The sequence below is a fragment of the Pseudophryne corroboree genome, chromosome 3 (genome assembly GCF_028390025.1).
Source record: "Pseudophryne corroboree isolate aPseCor3 chromosome 3, aPseCor3.hap2, whole genome shotgun sequence".
Classification (NCBI taxonomy): Eukaryota; Metazoa; Chordata; class Amphibia; order Anura; family Myobatrachidae; genus Pseudophryne; species Pseudophryne corroboree.
The window spans coordinates 631171945-631196427 of record NC_086446.1 but is presented as its reverse complement, the minus strand read 5'-3'; the positions used below and the strand labels follow the sequence as shown (position 1 = coordinate 631196427).

At 44.8% G+C, this 24483-nt stretch overlaps 1 protein-coding gene across 1 annotated transcript in view; it reads right to left on the bottom strand.

Moving 5' to 3' along the window:
* LOC135057361 (putative neutral ceramidase C) overlaps window positions 1–24483 on the bottom strand; it is a 167137-nt gene that overhangs the window by 96311 nt on the left and 46343 nt on the right. The window contains exons 6-7 of the mRNA XM_063963249.1: window positions 1515–1691; window positions 869–996 (exon numbers count right to left, since the gene is read on the bottom strand). Coding sequence (XP_063819319.1) covers window positions 869–996; window positions 1515–1691 — 305 coding nt within the window. The remainder of the gene's footprint in view (window positions 1–868; window positions 997–1514; window positions 1692–24483) is intronic.

Here is a 24483-nt window from a genome sequence, read left to right as displayed (position 1 = left end):
TTGTGAAATACGTATGTTTAAAATGCGTATGTTTGTCTGAAAAAATTCAGGTATTGCGCATACGCTCATAATTATGAGTACATCATACACCTTGGTCTTATGATTATCTCGTTTGTATTTTTCACTGCAATACCGCAGCACTTTTTTTTAATGTAGAACAGGGGTCTTCAAACATTGCCCTGCAGCTGTTATGGAACTACACTTCCCAGCATTTTCTGCCACCGTTTAGCATGGGCTAAAATCTAAAATGTGGATGGGCATGCTGGGAACTGAAGTTCCATAACAGCTGGCAAAGGTTTAAGACCCTTATGATACACCATGCCCTTCGGCAAAACTACTTTTTTGCACTGCAATACAGCAGCACTTTTATGTTATGGCTAAAGTGGGTGTAATGCGCCTGTCATTCCTAAAAAGTTTTTGTACTATACCATATATGTCCTCATAATTGGGAGGATCTCATTAAAGATGCAAAAGATGTGCACACACGTTTTACAAGTTGAAAAAAAACTTTTATTCTTTCTAAAATAAACATTTTTGGAAAAGAAAAACTGGTGTTCTATTTATTGGTATATAAATATGAAATTACTGTATTCCTAACATGGAATTTAATAGCCTCCCCTCCCCTTTGCATGACCTCATTATTATGTGCCTGCAAACCGTCCCCTTAAAATGATGACACTGCCTTAAAAAACTGAAAAATCCAGCTTATGTCTGAAAGGGGCCAACCCGGGAATTTCCCGGGTCTGTGGTGTAGTATGAAAGGGGGTCTAAAGAAAAACCCGGGTTTTTGCTGGAGAGAAAATACCGGGACTTGAGCAGGGTAATTCCCGGGTCATATGTCTGAAAGGGGTAATAGTGACCTCCTCACCTGTCTCGCTCCGACTGTGGGTTGCGGTTATACGAGGAAGGGCTTCTGTTGATGTGACTGTTATCCACGGAGCCCTTATTTACAAAGATCCTTCCTCTTTTCAGGCTTGCATGTGCTATGTCAATGCTCTAGACACAGGACGATACAATAAAATCACAAGCAGCTATTAGATTTATAATGGACCATTATAACCACTTACATCTTTGATGGAGTAATGGAACATCTATCTATTGCATTTAATGGACACAGTGTATTGCTTCCTCTGAAAAGGTAAAATGTTCTAGAAGAAATATATGATTGCATATTGCTAGGGAGGGTAAGGGTTATATAAGTATCAGCTCAAATGTGTGTTAGAGACATGCTAGACAATACATCCTATAAAAGGTTAACGATGCTCTTCACCTCTGTGGGTGGGAATTCAAGTGTTCGGTGCGGATGGCGCCTGACGGTTGCAATTCAAGTGTTGCTCCGTTTGGGAGTGCATAGCTGCCTGCGCTGACATTACTGTTATGTTGTTCTGTCATTTTGTGGGGCTGGTAACTGGGGACTAAATAAAACAGCACCCACTGAATAACACAGGAGATAAAAGTAACAGTGTACTCTGATTTATATAATGATATACCAGTAACTTTTCAAACTATCATACCTTGACAATACCATTGACAATGGCATCAGTGGCCTCTCGGTGAAATCCCATGCTTGTCAACATAAAGATTGTGTACTGAAAATACCCAGATGGTCCTGAATGTGTGTGTGTGCCACTTAGGACAACATTGTCTTGTCTGTAGAGGTCTCCGTACTTCGCTTTCAGTTTCTCCATCACCTTAGCAGAAAAATACAAGACACTGATTCCAACTTCACATGACATATTCTCAAAAGTTGCTCCTGGATAAAACATGACCCTAGCTATACCTTTACATTGGTTTTTAATATCGGCGAGTGTCTGTGGGAAGGTAAGCTCCCTAGGGATCAGCACTGTGTATCACAACCCTGCAGCTGGGACAGAGCAATCAGCGCCTCCCTCCTGTATCTGCTCGCAACTTAAGACTCCCACAGGCTAGTTTATACAGGAGTCTGGGGGGTGGGCAGATACACCAGGAAGGTGGCTGTGATATCGTGCTGATCTCTGTGGAGCTTACCGTTCCACAGACACTCACCAATATTAAAAACAAATTTAAAGGCGCAACTAGAGTTATGTATTGATTCCCTCCCCCCCCCCCCCCCCCCCCCCCTGCTGATTTTAAACTTGGTCTGAGCAATGGCCACTGGACACAGGGCTTATTAAGGGAGGGTAGCTGCGAGCGTTAATGCTTGGAGCAACAGGCGGCTCCTACCTGACTGTGGCAGTGGCGGTGCTGCTACCCATGCCTGCTCAGTGAGGGAAGAGGAGAAGAGACGGTCAGCCCATCAGACAGGTTCCGTAACCTGCACATGTGCGCCAGCGGCGGCTGGACTGGGCAAATACAATCCCCCCAGCTTCTATGGACTGCATTTGTTGCAGCCCATAGAAGCAAGCTAGGGGTGACGAGACAGGGAGTGGCTTCCTACTGGAATCCAGCTCTCTGCGAATCACAGCCTGGTCTGGCAGTCCCAGAGGAAGGAAACAGCTCGCCAGTGGGAATTAATTTGTTTGGGAGTGGTGGGGGTGTTTTTGGCAGCCCATAGATAAAATCTGCCATTGCTTGGAGCTATTCAATTGTAAGTTCAATTTCTCTAGTGGTAAGCCCTCAGCTAACATGTGTTGTTAACCCATAGATTCCAGCTTAAGTGCCCAGACCTATGGGTTAAGGTAAAATTCCAAAAAGACAAATTTATGTTCTTATATTCAAGTGTTAACCTGTGTGAATACAGCATCTGATCTCTACTCCTTAAAAAGGTAAAATGAAAAAGAGTAGCAGATTTCTGCGCTTGTATTGCATACCTGATTTTCACAGGACAGTACAGTTTTTTGGGGGCTATCCCGCTTAGGGTCCGCTTAGGGTTGCCACCTCTCCCGGATTTCCTGGATTCTCCAGGATTTGGTGGCAACCCTCCAGCCCCAATCCCCCCCCCCCCCCCCCCGAGTAAAATCCACCACCTTAGCTCAGTGTCAGTGAAGCCAGATGCAGTCCGTGACTGCGCTGGATTCACTGTGGCTGGCAGTAACATCCTATTGGAAGTCTCACCTGCCAATCTATGACACTACACGCAGTCCCATTGGGAGGTGTTTTCTGTAGGAAGCCAGCTCCCTGCCTCATCAACCCTAGATGACATCTATGGTCTGCAGCCAATGCAACATCATAATAGCCCGTCCATTACAGATATACAGCACATAGATAAATAGATAGATAGATACAGAAGCGTCGGAACTGGGGGGGCAAGGGGGCAGCTCGCCCCCCCCCCCCCCAAAACATACAGAGGCGCCGGCTGATGTATAGGAAGAGTGGAGAAGCGACGTGCGGTAGCAGTGCATTCCATCGGTTCAGTAGAGGAAGGCGGGGTTTGCCGCCCCCGGCAGTGTGTCAGGCAATGCGCCCGCCTCCTCACAGCCCTGCTCACTTGTCTCCCGCCAGCTCTCTCCCCACCCCCGCCTCAGAGGCTAAGCTTGATGTCAGGACGCGGGAGCTGCTGCTGCTGTCAGGAGATGCCTCTTCTGTAGGTGAGGAGCGCCAGCGGTGGCTGTAGTGTTAGGGACGTGTGTGTGTATATATACATAGGTTTGTGTGTGTGTCCTATATGGCGCTGTGTGTATATATACATGGGGCTGTACAGTACGTGTGTCTATATGGGAGTGTGTGTATATACATGGGGTCGTGTGTGTTTCTATATGGGGCTGTGTGTATATACATGAGGCTGTGTGTGTATATATATATATATATATACACGTGGGGTTGAGTGTGTGTCTATATGGGGCTTTCTGTGTGTGTGTGTGTGTGTGTGTGTGTGTGTGTGTGTGTGTGTGTGTGTGTGTATATATATATATATATATAGGGCTGTGTGTGTGTGTGTGTGTGTGTGTGTGTGTGTGTGTGTGTGTGTGTGTGTGTGTGTATATATATATATATATATATACACAAACAGCCCCATACGCACACACACACAGCCCTATACATATATATATATATATACATACATACATACATACACACGTATGTGTGTGTGTGTGTGTGTGTGTGTGTGTGTGTGTGTGTGTGTGTGTATATATGGGGCTGTGTTGATATATCTGTATATATATATATATATATATATATATATATACATATACAGTGGTCGAAGTGGGGCGGTATACGGCGGTATGGTATACCGCCACTTTTTCCACTGACCCGGAAATGCGGAACTGAAAGTGCAGCAGGAGGCGAGGGAAGTGGCCATCCTGCTGCACATGGTGCTCCCCGTCCCTGCGCGGCGGCCGGCGGCTGTGTAGAGCGCTGTATTAGCTCACAGCCGCTCACCGCCGCCCACCGCTCACCACCGCTCACTGCTGCCAGCAAAAATGAGGTAATGTTGCCTTGCTGTCACCTCTCCCTGTCGTTACCGTCCCTGTACCTACTGTCACTCTCTCTCTCCCTGCTGTCACTGTTGTCACTCTGTCTCCCTGTCGTCACTGTCGTCACTCTCTCTCTCTTCCTGTCGTCACTGTCGTCACTCTCTCTCTCTTCCTGTCGTCACTCTCTCTCTCCCTGTTGTCACAATTTCGGCTCATTCAGTGTCCTATAATGTGAATTTCGGCTCATTCAGTGTGCTACAATGTAAATTTCGGCTCATTCAGTGTGCTACATTGTGAATTTCGGCTAATTCAGTGTGCTACAATATGAATTTCGGCTCATTCAGTGTGCTACAATGTGAATTTCGGATCGTACCGTGTGCTACAATGTGAGTTTCGGCTCATTCAGTGTGCTACAATGTGAATTTCGGCTCCTACCGTGTGCTATAATGTGAATTTCAGCTCATTCAGTGTGCTATAAGGTGAAAGGGGCACCAGTACTAGATAGTATAAGGGGTTCTGCTACACGGGGCACGCCCCCTTTTGGGTGACCACCCCCATTTTGGGTGACCACGCCCCCTTTTCTGGAGAGCGCACCTTCGGCGTGCGCATAATTACGTCCTTGCCTTTTGCATACCCCCACTTCAAAATTTCCACTTCGACCACTGTGTGTGTGTGTGTGTGTGTGTGTGTGTGTGTGTGTGTGTATATATATATATATATATATATATACACTGCTCAAAAAAATAAAGGGAACACTATAATAACACATCCTAGATCTGAATGAATGAAATATTTTTATTAAATACTTTGTTCTTTACATAGTTGAATGTGCTGACAACAAAATCACACAAAAATTATCAATGGAAATCAAATTTATTAACCCATGGAGGTCTGGATTTGGAGTCACACTCAAAATTAAAGTGGAAAAACACACTACAGGATGATCCAACTTTGATGTAATGGCCTTAAAACAAGTCAAAATGAGGCTCAGTAGTGTGTGTGGCCTCCACGTGCCTGAATGACCTCCCTACAACACCTGGGCATGCTCCTGATGAGGTGGCGGATGGTCTCCTGAGGGATCTCCTCCCAGACCTGGACTAAAGCATCCGCCAACTCCTGGACAGTCTGTGGTGCAACGTAGCGTTGGTGGATGGAGTGAGACATGATGTCCCAGATGTGCTCAATTGTATTCAGGTCTGGGGAACGGGAGGGCCAGTCCATAGCATCAATGCCTTAGTCTTGCAGGAACTGCTGACACACTCCAGCCACATGAGGTCTAGCATTGTCTTGCATTAGGAGGAACCCAGGGCCAACCGCACCAGCATATGGTCTCACAAGGGGTCTGAGGATCTCATCTCGGTACCTAATGGCAGTCAGGCTACCTCTGGCGAGCACATGGAGCGCTGTGCGTCCCCCCAAAGAAATGCCACCCCACACCATTACTGACCCACTGCCAAACCGGTCATGCTGGAGGATGTCGCAGGCAGCAGAACGTTCTCCTTGGCGTCTCCAGACTCTGTCACGTCTGTCACGTGTGCTCAGTGAGAACCTGCTTTCATCTGTGAAGAGCACAGGGCGCCAGTGGCGAATTTGCCAATCTTGGTGTTCTCTGGCAAATGCCAAACGTCCTGCACGGTGTTGGGCTGTAAGCACAACCCCCACCTGTGGACTTCTGGCCCTCATACCACCCTCATGGAGTTTGTTTCTGATCGTTTGAGTAGACACATGCACATTTGTGGCTTGCTGGAGGTCATTTTGCAGGGCTCTGGCAGTGCTCCTCCTGTTCCTCCTTGCACAAAGGCGGAGGTAGCGGTCCTGCTGCTTGGTTGTTGCCCTCCTACGGCCTCCTCCACGTCTCCTGATGTACTGGCCTGTATGCTGGTAGCGCCTCCATGCTCTGGACACTACGCTGACAGACACAGCAAACCTTCTTGCCACAGCTCGCATTGATGTGCTATCCTGGATGAGCTGCACTACCTGAGCCACTTGTTTAGGTTGTAGGGAGGTCATACAGGCACGTGGAGGCCACACACACTACTGAGCCTCATTTTGACTTGTTTTAAGGACATTTCATCAAAGTTGGATCAGCCTGTAGTGTGTTTTTCCACTTTAATTTTGAGGTTGACTCCAAATCCAGACCTCCATGGGTTAATAAATTTGATTTCCATTGATAATTTTTGTGTGATTTTGTTGTCAGCACATTCAACTATGTAAAGAACAAAGTATTTAATAAGAATATTTCATTCATTCAGATCTAGGATGTGTTATTTTAGTGTTCCCTTTATTTTTTTGAGCAGTGTATATATATATATATATTAGTGATGTGCCCCGGAAATTTTTCGGGTTTTGTGTTTTGGTTTTGGATTCGGTTCCGCGGCCGTGTTTTGGATTCGGACGCGTTTTGGCAAAACCTCCCTGAAAATTTTTTGTCGGATTCGGGTGTGTTTTGGATTCGGGTGTTTTTTTCACAAAAAACCCTCAAAAACAGCTTAAATCATAGAATTTGGGGGTCATTTTGATCCCATAGTATTATTAACCTCAATAACCATAATTTCCACTCATTTTCAGTCTATTCTGAACACCTCACACCTCACAATATTATTTTTAGTCCTAAAATTTGCACCGAGGTCGCTGGATGGCTAAGCTAAGCGATACAAGTGGCCGACACAAACACCTGGCCCATCTAGGAGTGGCACTGCAGTGTCAGGCAGGATGGCACTTAAAAAAAATTGTCCCCAAACAGCACATGATGCAAAGAAAAAAAGAGGCGCACCAAGGTCGCTGTGTGACTAAGCTAAGCGACACAAGTGGCCGACACAAACACCTGGCCCATCTAGGAGTGGCACTGCAGTGTCAGACAGGATGGCACTTCAAAAAAATAGTCTCCAAACAGCACATGATGCAAAGAAAAAAAGAGGCGCACCAAGGTCGCTGTGTGACTAAGCTAAGCGACACAAGTGGCCGACACAAACACCTGGCCCATCTAGGAGTGGCACTGCAGTGTCAGGCAGGATGGCACTTCAAAAAAATTGTCCCCAAACAGCACATGATGCAAAGAAAAATGAAAGAAAAAAGAGGTGCAAGATGGAATTGTCCTTGGGCCCTCCCACCCACCCTTATGTTGTATAAACAGGACATGCACACTTTAACGAACCCATCATTTAAGCGACAGGGTCTGCCACACGACTGTGACTGAAATGACTGGTTGGTTTGGGAACCCACCAAAAAAGAAGCAATCAATCTCTCCTTGCACAAACTGGCTCTACAGAGGCAAGATGTCCACCTCATCATCATCCTCCGATTCCTCACCCCCTTTCACTGTGTACATCTTGATTATAGGATTAAACCATTAGTGGAAAAAACTAGATCACATCTGAGGGATACTGTTTCAGTGATAAACAAATTATCTTCCATCAAGTGGGAATCGGATTTCCTCCTGGTGACTGCAGATGTAAAATCACTGTACACCATTATTAGTCATGATTTGGGAATAGAAGCTGTTGAGTATCATCTTAGGAAAGAAGTACACAGTGAAAAGGAGATTAAGTTCATTAAAGAGGGGATTTTGTTCATTCTCCAAAATAATTTCTTTTGGTATGGGGGGGACTTCTTCTTACAACTCCTTGGAACAGCGATGGGCACTAGGTTGGCACCCAGTTATGCTAATTTATTTATGGCACACTGGGAGGACCTATCCGTATGGACCGGACACCAGTGGGATGCCAACCTAGTGCTCTGGGCCAGATATATAGATGACATCATATTTATCTGGAAAGGAGAACAAGGGACCTTAGCCTCCTTTTGCCAATACCTCAACTCTAACAATAAAAATAAAAATATTGAATTGTCATTCCAAATTAGTTCCTCTGAGGTTAATTTCCTGGATTTAAAAATATACCCATCAGGAGATATGATATGCACTGAGAATTACATCAAACCTACTGATTGTAATTCTTATATAAGTTTTGAAAGTAACCATCATACCAATTGGATTAGAAGCATTCCAAAAAGTCAGTTCCAGCGTCTTCGAAGGAACTGTACACACATAGAAGCGTTTAATAAACATGCCGATATTATGGAACAAAAATTTGTCAGTAAAGGTTATGACAGGCAGGCGGTATCTTCAGCAAGACAAACCAGCCATGAAATGGATAGGGCTACAACTCTTAGCAATTGCAGCCGAGTAAAAAAGAAATCCAATGCAGGGGTGATGTTCATCACGAAATACACATCACAGTATGAACAGCTAGAAAAAAATAATTAATAGGCATTGGAAAATTTTAACCAAAGATCCATTGTTACAGGAACATATATCTGAGAAGCCCAGGTTTGTCTATAGGAGGGCAGATAATTTGAAAAATAGTCTGGTAAAGAGTGCACTCCCAGTTGATAAAAGAATGACCCGGGTTCTTACCAAGGGCTTTCAACGGTGTGGGATGTGCACCATGTGCAAACATTGTAGTACAGAGAGAAAGGTTACCCATTTCACCTCCAATCAAACCAAAAAGAGTTTCCCTATAAAGCAATTCATTACCTGTGGAAGCAAGAATGTCGTTTACTTGTTAGAATGTAAATGTGGCTCACAATATGTGGGGAGAACAGGGCGAATGCTCAAAGAACGTCTTAGTGAGCACGTCAGAAACATCAAAAAGGGTTTTGAATTACACAGTGTATCGCTTCATTTTAAAGAAAAACATGCATGTGACATTAAAGACCTTACAAGTTTTTGCGGGATTAAAATTGCTAAAGGGAATTGGAGGAGAAGAGGGGTGGAGGAAACTTTGGCCAGACTAGAAATGCAAACCATTTACCAGCTGAAAACTTTAACACCGTTAGGGTTAAATATGGATTTTGAAACCAAGTGGTTTTTATAATATCACACACTAATTCTTTTCTTTCTCTATGTATGTCTGCACTGGTTTTGAGTGTATACAGATCTCACTATCACTGATGGACTTGATACCTACCGGATACTAAATATAGGAGTGACGGATCAGTGGACCTAAAGGATTGGACGCAATTTGGGGACATGTCTCAAATGGAAGAAGATGAGACCTAAAACCAGCTGTTTATGAGTGGTTTAATTGATATGTTTTGTTCCATTGTCTTAGCAGTTTGATGGGATATTGGATGTGATAAATTATTTTTACCCAGTTGATGTATTATCTGTGGAGAGTATCTTACCCTCCTCTATTTGATACTACTCCCCTTCGGATTTTCTACTGTCCTCTCGGACGGGTTGTGGAACCACGGATGATAAAATTCATTGTAAAGCCGACATTTACATTCAGTGTGTATGGCTCATTTTTACCAGCGTTTTTTTAAAGTTTGCAATTAGTGACTTATATAGATGTTGTCACATCTGATCCTTTTTTGGGACTCCGGTCTCCACTTGTTATGGGATACCATTACACCCGATGTTTTTTTATATAAGGGCATTTTTAATTCTTATGTATTTTTTTATCCATTTCTACGCTGGATTCTAATACCTGGATCTAAAAGTCGGTTGTTTTATTAGTGGCCTTTATTTGATTGTAATGTGTTTTAGTTGTGTGGTTTAAACCAGCCACACAGGTGTATTTTAATACCAGTCATGTGATGTGATTGGGGAGGGATAAAACCCCTGACTAGTAACAGAACGGCACTTCTTGACAAAGGTGAAAGTATTCACAGAAACGCGTTGAAGCCGTTCGGTACAGGAGGACTGTCATTTTACCGGAGAGACATTTGGGAGACACCGCTAGGACTGTATCCAGCTTTTGCACCACGATCCTGTGACTGCAGCCGGGACGGAGGTGCCAGTCCATTTTCCATCCTGCTGGTTTCCCAGGTGAACCGGAAGATTGTCCACACCTGTTTCTTTCTGTCTATGTTTTATGTGAACTGTGGAATAAACCTGTTTGTGAAGATTGTGGAGGACGTCAGTTTTATGGGGATTGAAGGATTTTAAAGAACCTGTTACGTGTATGCGGGACAGAAATCTCATGTAAGTGTCTCATCTTTCTATACTGCACAGCAATATTTCCCACCAGAGAAGAGAGGATAGTGTTTAAAGATACCTTTACGGGCATACGAGAAAGGAATTAAATGTAAGTTCCTTTCCAATGAAGTAAAGAACACGGTGTCTCTTAGTTTCTCCTGAGAAGGATCATATACACTCCTCTGTTGTATTGGTGGTACAAGTTATATCCAGAGTGTCAGATTCACCCTCTGCACAGCGCTAGTTTCAGACCATTTGTTTTTTGTTCTTATGTGTCAATTTTTTCAAAGTGTTGGATGTACTTTGTGTGTCTGAAACTTGGAGCCTAATTAATTTAGATAGCGCAAGGCTGACCCCATCACCTAGCTGCACAGTATATTCCTTTCAAACATCCAGGTGTCTGTCTTGCTGCTGTAGTAATTTTCTACACATTGATTGTCAGTCATGTTTAAACATAGGAAAACTAGACGTGACCGTTTACATGATCTATTTGAAGGGGGAGATAATCCCACCAATATAAAAGATCATGATTTAGAGAGCGCTATGAAGAAGGTAGAGAAATTGTTACTTGAGGAAGGGAATTTTTGGTGGGAAATAGCCACCCTGGCACAATATATTAAGGAAGGACTTATTCCCAGAGGTCTTCGTTTAGAGAAAATTCCCTCCTTTGATACAGAAACGGACAGTTTTAAGAAAGAATGGAATAAAACACTTGATACATGTTCCACCAAATTAATGGAACTCATTATTAAAGAAAAGAAAAATAAACTTATTACCATTGAACAAGAAATTGATACAATGGAAACACTCATTAGACCCTATGTAGAACTAAAAGAATATAAGGAATTAGAGGAACGGACCCGCATTAGAGTGGAAAAAAATGAAAAGGACTTAATTTTTAAAAAACAGAAAAAATACCATAGGGATAAAAAAGATTTTGCAGAGAATAATATTCACCCACTGAGGAAAGGTATGATAGAGTTGGATCCTCCAAAAATAGGAGATGAATCCCAAAACTATTTTAATGGGAATAAATTTAATCGGCCCGTGAGGAATCAATTTCAATCGAGAGACAGTAGGAAACTATATGAAACACAAACAGGTGATTATAAACAGAGATATGTATCCCCCTCATGGAGAAGGAACAACTATCCAAACAATAATTATCGATATAGGGATCAGTATAGACAACAAGAGAGGCCCCTCTCGTCTAGGAGAGAAAGAGGCAGACCATTCCAACCAAGGGATTTTACGCCCTAAAAAGAGAGAAGGACCCCCTCCCCTTATGATAGGGAATCGAATAGAGGTGGGAACTTGCCCCTTAGGTCAGATTATGACAAAAAAGGTGAGGGACATTTTTTAGGAGAGGGACTACATCGAAGGAGGTATATGTGATTGGGGGTAAACCACGAGTATCACAAAGGAGAGGCTGTAGAGCAGGCAAATATTTGGGTATGTCCAAAAATAAACGCTTAAAATTAGAAAAATCCATGAATGAAGGGCCCTCTAATGAGAATAAGTCCGGTGAGAGTGTAGATGTACCTATTCCAGAAGCAGACTCAGAGTGGAAAACTAAAATATATAATTTAAGCGATTACCAACTAACCAAGGATGAACAGGATCTTCTTGAAAAGGGTTTAAAATTTGCACCCACTAGTAAAGTCAATCAGTTTGAGGTTTTTGTAGATTTACAGAAATTCGTAAGGAAACTATGCTTGAAACGTTTTTTTGCAGAGAAAGATGGCCAAGAGGACAATATAGATGGTCCTCCAGATCATATTAAAGTTTTTAAAAAGAAGTCCACCTTCTTCCCGAAACATAAGAAAGGATGTTTCATTGAGACTTTTGAGCGTTTAGTTAAAGAGGATCTAGAAACTACCAACTTTAGACCACCAAGGAAAGGTAATCTCTCCACTCTGCAGAAGAAAGCTATGAAAGAATTACGTAATAACCACAAAATCGTTATTAAACCTGCTGACAGGGGGGGGGGGTCATTCTGAACAGGGATGACTACCACTCAGAGATCCTACGACAACTGTCAGATAGTACCACGTATAAGAAACTGAGAGGGGACCCCTCTGTCAACATTCAGAAAAAAATGGATGTTTTCTTGCAATTATATACAGTGGGAGGGATCCTTACTGAGGATCAGAAAACCTACATTAAGTTGGATAATCCATCCATTCCTGTACTCTATGTGCTACCTAAAGTACATAAGAGTCTGGAATGTCCCCCTGGACGGCCCATAGTGGCAGGGACAGGGTCTATTACCTCTAATTTATCTGAATTTCTTGATTATAGGATTAAACCATTAGTGGAAAAAACTAGATCACATCTGAGGGATACTGTTTCAGTGATAAACAAATTATCTTCCATCAAGTGGGAATCGGATTTCCTCCTGGTGACTGCAGATGTAAAATCACTGTACACCATTATTAGTCATGATTTGGGAATAGAAGCTGTTGAGTATCATCTTAGGAAAGAAGTACACAGTGAAAAGGAGATTAAGTTCATTAAAGAGGGGATTATGTTCATTCTCCAAAATAATTTCTTTTGGTATGGGGGGGGGACTTCTTCTTACAACTCCTTGGAACAGCGATGGGCACTAGGTTGGCACCCAGTTATGCTAATTTATTTATGGCACACTGGGAGGACCTATCCGTATGGACCGGACACCAGTGGGATGCCAACCTAGTGCTCTGGGCCAGATATATAGATGACATCATATTTATCTGGAAAGGAGAACAAGGGACCTTAGCCTCCTTTTGCCAATACCTCAACTCTAACAATAAAAATAAAAATATTGAATTGTCATTCCAAATTAGTTCCTCTGAGGTTAATTTCCTGGATTTAAAAATATACCCATCAGGAGATATGATATGCACTGAGAATTACATCAAACCTACTGATTGTAATTCTTATATAAGTTTTGAAAGTAACCATCATACCAATTGGATTAGAAGCATTCCAAAAAGTCAGTTCCAGCGTCTTCGAAGGAACTGTACACACATAGAAGCGTTTAATAAACATGCCGATATTATGGAACAAAAATTTGTCAGTAAAGGTTATGACAGGCAGGCGGTATCTTCAGCAAGACAAACCAGCCATGAAATGGATAGGGCTACAACTCTTAGCAATTGCAGCCGAGTAAAAAAGAAATCCAATGCAGGGGTGATGTTCATCACGAAATACACATCACAGTATGAACAGCTAGAAAAAATAATTAATAGGCATTGGAAAATTTTAACCAAAGATCCATTGTTACAGGAACATATATCTGAGAAGCCCAGGTTTGTCTATAGGAGGGCAGATAATTTGAAAAATAGTCTGGTAAAGAGTGCACTCCCAGTTGATAAAAGAATGACCCGGGTTCTTACCAAGGGCTTTCAACGGTGTGGGATGTGCACCATGTGCAAACATTGTAGTACAGAGAGAAAGGTTACCCATTTCACCTCCAATCAAACCAAAAAGAGTTTCCCTATAAAGGAATTCATTACCTGTGGAAGCAAGAATGTCGTTTACTTGTTAGAATGTAAATGTGGCTCACAATATGTGGGGAGAACAGGGCGAATGCTCAAAGAACGTCTTAGTGAGCACGTCAGAAACATCAAAAAGGGTTTTGAATTACACAGTGTATCGCTTCATTTTAAAGAAAAACATGCATGTGACATTAAAGACCTTACAAGTTTTTGCGGGATTAAAATTGCTAAAGGGAATTGGAGGAGAAGAGGGGTGGAGGAAACTTTGGCCAGACTAGAAATGCAAACCATTTACCAGCTGAAAACTTTAACACCGTTAGGGTTAAATATGGATTTTGAAACCAAGTGGTTTTTATAATATCACACACTAATTCTTTTCTTTCTCTATGTATGTCTGTACTGGTTTTGAGTGTATACAGATCTCACTATCACTGATGGACTTGATACCTACCGGATACTAAATATAGGAGTGACGGATCAGTGGACCTATAGGATTGGACGCAATTTGGGGACATGTCTCAAATGGAAGAAGATGAGACCTAAAACCAGCTGTTTATGAGTGGTTTAATTGATATGTTTTGTTCCATTGTCTTAGCAGTTTGATGGGATATTGGATGTGATAAATTATTTTTACCCAGTTGATGTATTATCTGTGGAGAGTATCTTACCCTCCTATATTTGATACTACTCCCCTTCGGATTTTCTACTGTCCTCTCGGACGGGTTGTGGAACCACGGATGATAAAATTCATTGTAAAGCCGACATTTACATTCAGTGTGTATGGCTCATTTTTACCAGCGTTTTTTTAAAGTTTGCAATTAGTGACTTATATAGATGTTGTCACATCTGATCCTTTTTTGGGACTCCGGTCTCCACTTGTTATGGGATACCATTACACCCGATGTTTTTTTATATAAGGGCATTTTTAATTCTTATGTATTTTTTTATCCATTTCTACGCTGGATTCTAATACCTGGATCTAAAAGTCGGTTGTTTTATTAGTGGCCTTTATTTGATTGTAATGTGTTTTAGTTGTGTGGTTTAAACCAGCCACACAGGCAGGGCCGGAGCAAGGTTTCTCAGCATCCTAGGCAAAATTTCAGCCTGCTGCCATCCCCCCCAAACCACACACCAAGTCAGACTTAATACATACAGGATATGCAGTAAAACCCAGGAAACAGGTTTTATCTAGTACATCCCATCCAGCTGACTCTTAAAGTGCATACACACTGGGCATAGCAGGACACTATGGAAAGCCGCTCACCCCGCCGTTCATCTACTCGTAATACCAGCGATGAAGCGGGAGTGCGCATCAGCGCTCACCGCTCATCGCTGGGGCATATACACTGGGCGGTTTTGAACTGAAAGCAGCTCAACACAAAAGTAAGCGGCTTTCAGCTCAAAATCACCCAGTGTGTATGGGCCTTAAGTGGGAACTTCAGGACAGATTGCTGCTGTAATGCTACAGGCGTTCTACCCAGGGTGCGCAAGAACTGCTAGACTAGGGCTGGATTAAGCCTTCAGGTGGCCCAGGGCTACTTAGGGGGGGGGGGTGTCCTTCAGTGTAGTAGGATCCCTTATACAATCTAGTACTGATGCCCCTTTCACTTTTATACCACACAGTATGAGCCAAAATTCACATTATAGCACCCGGTATGAGACGAAATTCACATTATAGCACATAGAATGAGACGAAAGTCACATTATAGCACATGGTATGAGATGAAATTCACATTATAGCACGCGGAATGAGCCAAAATTCACATTATAGCACACAGTATGAGACGAAATTCACATTATAGCACACAGAATGAGCCGAAATTCACATTATAGCACACAGTATGAGACGAAATTCACATTATAGCACATGGTATGAGACGAAAATCACATTATAGCACATGGTATGAGACGAAAGTCACATTATAGCACATGGTATGAGATGACATTCACATTATAGCACGCGGTATGAGCCGAAATTCACATTACAGCACACGGTATGAGTTCGAAATTCACATTATAGCACATGGTATGAGACGAAATTCACATTATAGCACACGAATGAGCCGAAATTCACAATATAGCTCATGGTATGAGCCAAAATTAACAATATAGCACACAGAATGAGCTGAAATTCACATTATAGCACACGGTATGAGACGAAACATGGGGGACAGGGTGTCACACACGCAGGGCACAGGTTGTCATCACACAGGGCAACAAGGGTAGGGGAGCACTGGGTGACACACACACATTGGCAGCGGGAGGGGGGCAGGGGGGCACAAGGTGTCATACACAGAGGCAAGGTCCACACACATGGGGAATGGGGGGGCAGGAGGGCACAGGGCTCTCCAGCAGTCACTCACCACCACCATGTCGTCAACCTTAGCTTGAGCTGCACGGTATCACTGTCAACAAAGGAGTCCCGCGGCGTGGACCCTGGCACAGCCCGAAGAGGCCGGCAGCAGGAAGATCCGAGCGCCAGCGTCTATGCAGCCCCATGGTGACGCGGCCGCCCGGTTGAGTAATTGGAGGAATCGAGGCACTCTGCGCGAGCGGCTGCTGGAGGAGGGAAGGGGGAGTGTGTGTCCGCCGTAACTGCTGGAGAGTAGTGTGGCTCACAGCTCCGGCACCAACCGCCGTGACTGGGAGCAGCGGTGGGAAGAACATGAGCACGATTGGCCATAGCAGGAGTTGATTAAAAAAAAAAAAAACTTCCTGGTCTGTGGAGAAGTGCCGGTATGCCATACCGCCGCATACCGGACCACTTCGACCACTCTATATACTATACACACCAACTATGTAATAAAATACCAATGCTGCTCCTCATCTGTGCAGGGGGAATTAAAGTGTTTTGCGTGCTTGCGGTAACTATATGGTGCACATAGCCACCGACACTGACATTACTGTTACGATGTTCCGTCATTTTGACGGGCCGGTAACTAGTGTATTTTTATATATATATATATATATATATATATATATAATTACTTTCCCCCTTCCAGCAACCTCTCTACCTTTTATATATTTAAATTCCCCCCCCTACCCTTGACTTTACTGTATAAATTTACTGCTCCCCCACCCTGATCCTTTATACAATTAGTGAAGTTCATACAATTGGCAGTCTGTTTTTGTGGTGCGGGGCGGGAGTATGACGGGCGTTACCACGGAGAAGAGCGGAAGACGGTTGCTATAGCAACTGTAACAATTTCCGGCAGCACTGCTTCTTACTCTATGTGCATAGAGCCGCTGCCGACGGGTTATACAGCCGCTCACACTGTCCGTACTAAAGGGATGCCGCGGCGCGCAGCCGCCCAACTGTTATCAGCCGCCAGCACGGACAGTGTGAGTGACAGTACGGACCCCATCGGCAGCGGCGCTATGCATATAGAGTAAGCAGCGCCCTGCCGGATATTGTTACAGTTGCTATAGCAACTGTCTTCCGCTCCTCTCCGCAGTAATTCTCGTCATAAGCATTCATCGGCAGCGTGAGATGCCGCCCGCAAGTGGCCGGCGCCCATAGGCAGCTGCCTAAAGCTGCCTAGTGGTGGCGCCGGCCCTGCACACAGGTGTATTTTAATACCAGTCATGTGATGTGATTGGGGAGGGATAAAACCCCTGACTAGTAACAGAACGGCACTTCTTGACAAAGGTGAAAGTATTCACAGAAACGCGTTGAAGCCGTTCGGTACAGGAGGACTGTCATTTTACCGGAGAGACATTTGGGAGACACCGCTAGGACTGTATCCAGCTTTTGCACCACGATCCTGTGACTGCAGCCGGGACGGAGGTGCCAGTCCATTTTCCATCCTGCTGGTTTCCCAGGTGAACCGGAAGATTGTCCACACCTGTTTCTTTCTGTCTATGTTTTATGTGAACTGTGGAATAAACCTGTTTGTGAAGATTGTGGAGGACGTCAGTTTTATGGGGATTGAAGGATCTTAAAGAACCTGTTACGTGTATGCGGGACAGAAATCTCATGTAAGTGTCTCATCTTTCTATACTGCACAGCAATATTTCCCACCAGAGAAGAGAGGATAGTGTTTAAAGATACCTTTACGGGCATACGAGAAAGGAATTAAATGTAAGTTCCTTTCCAATGAAGTAAAGAACACGGTGTCTCTTAGTTTCTCCTGAGAAGGATCATATACACTCCTCTGTTGTATTGGTGGTACAAGTTATATCCAGAGTGTCAGATTCACCCTCTGCACAGCGCTAGTTTCAGACCATTTGTTTTTTGTTCTTATGTGTCAATTTTTTCAAAGTGTTGGATGTACTTTGTGTGTCTGAAACTTGGAGCCTAATTAATTTAGATAGCGCAAGGCTGACCCCATCACCTAGCTGCACAGTATCCCCCTCCTCACAGATTATTAATTCGTCCCCACTGGAATCCACCATCTCAGGTCCCTGTGTACTTTCTGGAGGCAATTGCTGGTGAATGTCTCCACGGATGAATTGATTATAATTCATTTTGATGAACATCATCTTCTCCACATTTTCTGGAAGTAACCTCGTACGCCAATTGCTGACAAGGTGAGCGGCTGCACTAAACACTCTTTCGGAGTACACACTGGAGGGAGGGCAACTTAGGTAGAATAAAGCCAGTTTGTGCAAGGGCCTCCAAATTGCCTCTTTTTCCTGCCAGTATACGTACGGACTGTCTGACGTGCCTACTTGGATGCGGTCACTCATATAATCCTCCACCATTCTTTCAATGGTGACAGAATCATATGCAGTGACAGTAGACGACATGTCAGTAATTGTTGGCAAGTCCTTCAGTCCGGACCAGATGTCAGCACTCGCTCCAGACTGCCCTGCATCACCGCCAGTGGGTGGGCTCGGAATTCTTAGCCTTTTCCTCCCACCCCCAGTTGCGGGAGAATGTGAAGGAGGAGCTGCTGACGGGTCACATTCCGCTTGACTTGACAATTTTCTCACCAGCAGGTCTTTGAACCTCTGCAGACTTGTGTCTGCCGGAAAGAGAGATACAATGTAGATTTTAAATCTAGGATCGAGCACGGTGGCCAAAATGTAGTACTCTGATTTCAACAGATTGACCACCCGTGAATCCTGGTTAAGCGAATTAAGGGCTCCATCCACAAGTCCCACATGCCTAGCGGAATCGCTCTGTTTAGCTCCTCCTTCAATGTCTTCAGCTTCTTCTGCAAAAGCCTGATGAGGGGAATGACCTGACTCAGGCTGGCAGTGTCTGAACTGACTTCACGTGTGGTAAGTACAAAGGGTTGCAGAACCTTGCACAACGTTGAAATCATTCTCCACTGCGCTTGAGTCAGGTGCATTCCACCTCCTTTGCCTATATCGTGGGCAGATGTATAGGCTTGAATGGCCTTTTGCTGCTCCTCCATCCTCTGAAGCATATAGAGGGTTGAATTCCACCTCTTTACCACCTCTTGCTTCAGATGATGGCAGGGCAGGTTCAGGACTGTTTGCTGGTGCTCCAGTCTTCGGCACGCGGTGGCTGAATGCCGAAAGTGGCCCGCAATTCTTCGGGCCACCGACAGCATCTCTTGCACGCCCCTGTTGTTTTTTAAATAATTCTGCACCATCAAATTCAATGTATGTGCAAAACATGGGACGTGCTGGAATTTGCCCAGATGTAATGCACGCACAATATTGGTGGCGTTGTCCGATGTCACAAATCCCCAGGAGAGTCCAATTGGGGTAAGCCATTCTGCGATGATGTTCCTCAGTTTCCGTAAGAGGTTGTCAGCTGTGTGCCTCCTATGGAAAGCAGTGATACAAAGCGTAGCCTGCCTAGGAACGAGTTGGCGTTTGCGAGATGCTGCTACTGGTGCCGCCGCTGCTGTTCTTGCTGCGGGAGGCAATACATCTACCCAGTGGGCTGTCACAGTCATATAGTCCTGAGTCTGCCCTGCTCCACTTGTCCACATGTCCGTGGTTAAGTGGACATTGGGTACAACTGCATTTTTTAGGACACTGGTGACTCTTTTTCTGACGTCTGTGTACATTTTCGGTATCGCCTGCCTAGAGAAATGGAACCTAGATGGTATTTGGTACCGGGGACACAGTACCTCAAACAAGTCTCTAGTTGCCTGTGAATTAACGGTGGATACCGGAACCACGTTTCTCACCACCCAGGCTGACAAGACCTGAGTTATCCGCTTTGCAGCAGGATGACTGCTGTGATATTTCATCTTCCTCGCAAAGGACTGTTGGACAGTCAATTGCTTACTGGAAGTAGTACAAGTGGTCTACCGACTTCCCCTCTGGGATGATGATCGACTCCCAGCAGCAACAGCAGCGCCAGCAGCAGTAGGCGTTACACTCAAGGATGCATCGGAGGAATCCCAGGCAGGAGAGGACTCGTCAGACTTGCCAGTGACATGGCCTGCAGGACTATTGGCTTTCCTGTGTAAGGTGGAAATTGACACTGAGGGAGTTGGTGGTGTGGTTTGCAGTAGCTTGGTTACAAGAGGAAGGGATTTAGTGGTCAGTGGACTGCTTCCGCTGTCATCCAAAGTTTTTTAACTTGTCACTGACTTCTGATGAATGCGGACCAGGTGACGTATAAGGGAGGATGTTCCTAGGTGGTTAACGTCCTTACCCCTACTTATTACAGCTTGACAAAGGCAACACACGGCTTGACACCTGTTGTCTCCCCGGGTGCCTGACTTAAACAAACCACCTCACCATCAGAATCCTCCTTGTCAATTTCCTCCCCAGCGCCAGCAACACCCATATCCTCATCCTGGTGTACTTCAACAGTGACATCTTCAATTTGACTATCAGGAACTGGACTGCGGGTGCTCCTTCCAGCACTTGCAGGGGGCGTGCAAATGGTGGAAGGTGCAAGCTCTTCCCGTCCAGTGTTGGGAAGGTCAGGCATCGCAACCGACACAATTGGACTCTCCTTGGGGATTTGTGATTTAGAAGAACGCACAGTCTTTTGCTGTGCTTTTGCCAGCTTAAGTCTTTTCCTTTTTCTAGCGAGAGGATGAGTGCTTCCATCCTCATGTGAATCTGAACCACTAGCCATGAACATAGGCCAGGGCCTCAGCCGTTCCTTGCCACTCCGTGACGTAAATGGCATATTGGCAAGTTTACGCTTCTCATCAGACGCTTTCAATTTTGATTTTTGGGTCACTTTACTGAACTTTTGTTTTTTGGAGTTTACATGCTCTCTACTATGACATTGGGCATCGGCCTTGGCAGACGACGTTGATGACATTTCATCATCTCGGCCATGACTAGTGGCAGCAGCTTCAGCACGAGGTGGAAGTGGATCTTGATCTTTCCCTATTTTAACCTCCACATTTTTGTTCTCCATTTTTTAATGTGTGGAATTATATGCCAGCATCAATAGCAATGGCCTACTACTATATATACTGCGCACAACTGAAATGCACCACAGGTATGGATGGATAGTATACTTAACGACACAGAGGTAGGTAGAGCAGTGGCCTTCCATACCGTACTGCTATATATACTGGTGGTCACTGTCAGCAAACTGCAAAACTAAAATGCACCACAGGTATAGAATCTAGATGGATAGTATACTTGACGACACAGAGGTAGGTAGAGCAGTGGCCTTCCGTACTGTACTGCTATATATACTGGTGGTCACTGTCAGCAAACTGCAAAACTAAAATGCACCACAGGTATAGAATCTAGATGGATAGTATACTTGACGACACAGAGGTAGGTAGAGCAGTGGCCTTCCGTACCGTACTGCTATATATACTGGTGGTCACTGTCAGCAAACTGCAAAACTAAAATGCGCCACAGGTATAGAATCTAGATGGATAGTATACTTGACGACACAGAGGTAGGTAGAGCAGTGGCCTTCCGTACCGTACTGCTATATATACTGGTGGTCACTGTCAGCAAACTGCAAAACTAAAATGCACCACAGGTATAGAATCTAGATGGATAGTATACTTGACGACACAGAGGTAGGTAGAGCAGTGGCCTTCCGTGCCATACTGCTATATATACTGGTGGTCACTGTCAGCAAAACTCTGCACTGTACTCCTCCTATATAATACTGCTGGTCCCCAGTCCCCACAATAAAGCAGTGTGAGCACAGATATATGCAGCACACTGAGCACAGATATGGAGTGTTTTTCAGGCAGACAACATATACTGGTGGTCACTGGTCAGAAAAACACTGCACTGTACTCCTCCTATATAATATACTGGTGGTCCCCAGTCCCCACAATAAAGCAGTGTGAGCACAGATATATGCAGCACACTGAGCACAGATATGGAGTGTTTTTCAGGCAGACAACGTATACTGGTGGTCACTGTCAGCAAAACTCTGCACTGTACTCCTCCTATATAATACTGCTGGTCCCCAGTCCCCACAATAAAGCAGTGTGAGCGCAGATATATGCAGCACACTTAGCACAGATATGGAGTGTTTTTCAGGCAGACAACATATACTGGTGGTCACTGTCAGCAAAACTCTGCACTGTACTCCTCCTATATAATATACTGGTGGTCCCCAGTCCCCACAATAAAGCAGTGTGAGCACAGATATATGCAGCACACTGAGCACAGATATGGAGTGTTTTTCAGGCAGACAACGTATACTGGTGGTCACTGTCAGCAAAACTCTGCACTGTACTCCTCCTATATAATACAGTTGCTCCCCAGTCCCCACAATTAAGCAATAAGCACAATTATTTGCATCAAGATTAATAAACGGAGAGGACGCCAGCCACGTCCTCTCCCTAACATTTCCAATGCACGAGTGAAAATGGCGGTGACGCGCGGCTGCTTATATAGAATCCGAATCTCGCGAGAATCCGACAGCGGGATGATGACGTTCGGGCGCGCTCGGGTTAACCGAGCCATACGGGAGAATCCGAGTATGCCTCGGACCCGTGTAAAATGGGTGAAGTTCGGGGGGGTTCGGTTTCCGAGGAACCGAACCCGCTCATCACTAATATATATATATATATATATATATATATTTAGGGCTGTATGTTTATAATATGGGGCAGTGTGTGTATGTATGTATGTATATGGGGCTATGTGCGTATTGTGTGCACATATGACTTTGTGTGAGTGGGGGTCACACCATTGTCTAATTCGCCTCCGGGCGTCTGGTTTAAACTTACCTATCTGACCTTTAGCGATTCAGCAATTTAGGGGCGCTGAAATTAGATTATATATTGCCCCCAACCTAAAAACGTTCTGACGCCCCTAGATAGATAGATAGATAGATAGATAGATAGATAGATAGATAGATAGATAGATAGATAGATAGAAAAGGCTAATGCATGACAGAGCCCCAGCTCCCAGCAGCAAGACTTCCAGAAACCCGGCAGCTCCTGTGTGAGTAGTTACCTCCCACTCCTATGAGTTAGCCCTGGTGTCCATCATTCTGATAGGCTAACTTATATGCAGTGGTCGACATGGAAATTTTGAAGTGGGGGTATGGAAAAGTGCGTGACCACTAAAAATGGGCGTCGCCACAAAAAGGGCGTGGTCTTAAGTGTAGTGTACCTCACCATATACCCTTTACACATTATGCCACATGGAATGAGCCAAAATTCACATTATGCCACACAGAATGAACCAAAATTCCCACGGAATGAGCCAAAATTCACATTATGCCAATGGACGCTTACATACATTACGCCAGGTACAGCCATTTATACACATTATGCGAGGTAGAGCCCCTTACACTCATTACCCTAGGTAGAGTCCCTTACACACATTATGCCAGGTGCAGCCCCTTGCACACATTACGCCAAGTACAGCCTCTTGCACACATTATGCCAGGTACAGCCCCTTGCACACGTTATGCTAGGTACAGTCCCTTGCACATGTTATGCCAGGTACAGCCCGTTGCACATGTTATGTTAGGAACAGCCCCTTGCACACGTTACGCCAGGTACAGCTCCTTGCACACGATACTCCTGAACAGCCCCTTGACATACGTTACTCCAGGTAATCCCCCACCCCTAAAAAGCACTCACCGCTCCCTTTTAGCAGGGACATGGCGGGGGTAGACGAGAGGGAGGTTGCAGTGTCATGCTCTGGGCTCGAGCTCCAGCGGCGACTAAACGGGTGCACCACAGGTGGGCACCCAGAGAGCTCCAGTGGCTCCGGGTGAAGGAACCAGGTGCAACCCACGTGGGCACCCGGCACCTATTGATGTATGTATCCCCCATCCTCCTGCTGCTTAGAGCTAAGCGCTGCCCCTACTAATAGCAGTGTGCAGACTCAAGCCTGTACACTGCTATTAGTTTCAAAAAAACTTACGGGTCAGTGGCGAAGTGCTGGTATGCCATACCTTTGCATACTGGCCCACTTCGACCACTGCTTTTATATATATATATATAATTATATCACTTGGAAATGAAGAGGCGGCACTCGGAGTCTTGCAAAATAACAACACGCTGTATTGGTGCAGTGATCAACGTTTCGGGGTTTCCCCCTTCGTCAGGATAAATGCATAACACACAACAGTGACTTTAAATACCACTTACCCCCTCCTCCAGTGCATCCCTCTCTGTCCGGTGTCGCTGGCCGCGCCGTCCCGGGCCTTCGAGTGACGTCAGCGGCGTCCCGCCGGAAGTGACACGTCGGCGCCGGGAGGCGCGTCCATAGCAACCCAGCTAACAATCTGCAAAAACACCATGGTAACCAATATGTACATCTCGCCGTGAATACTCAATCTTATGACACGGCTTACAAACCT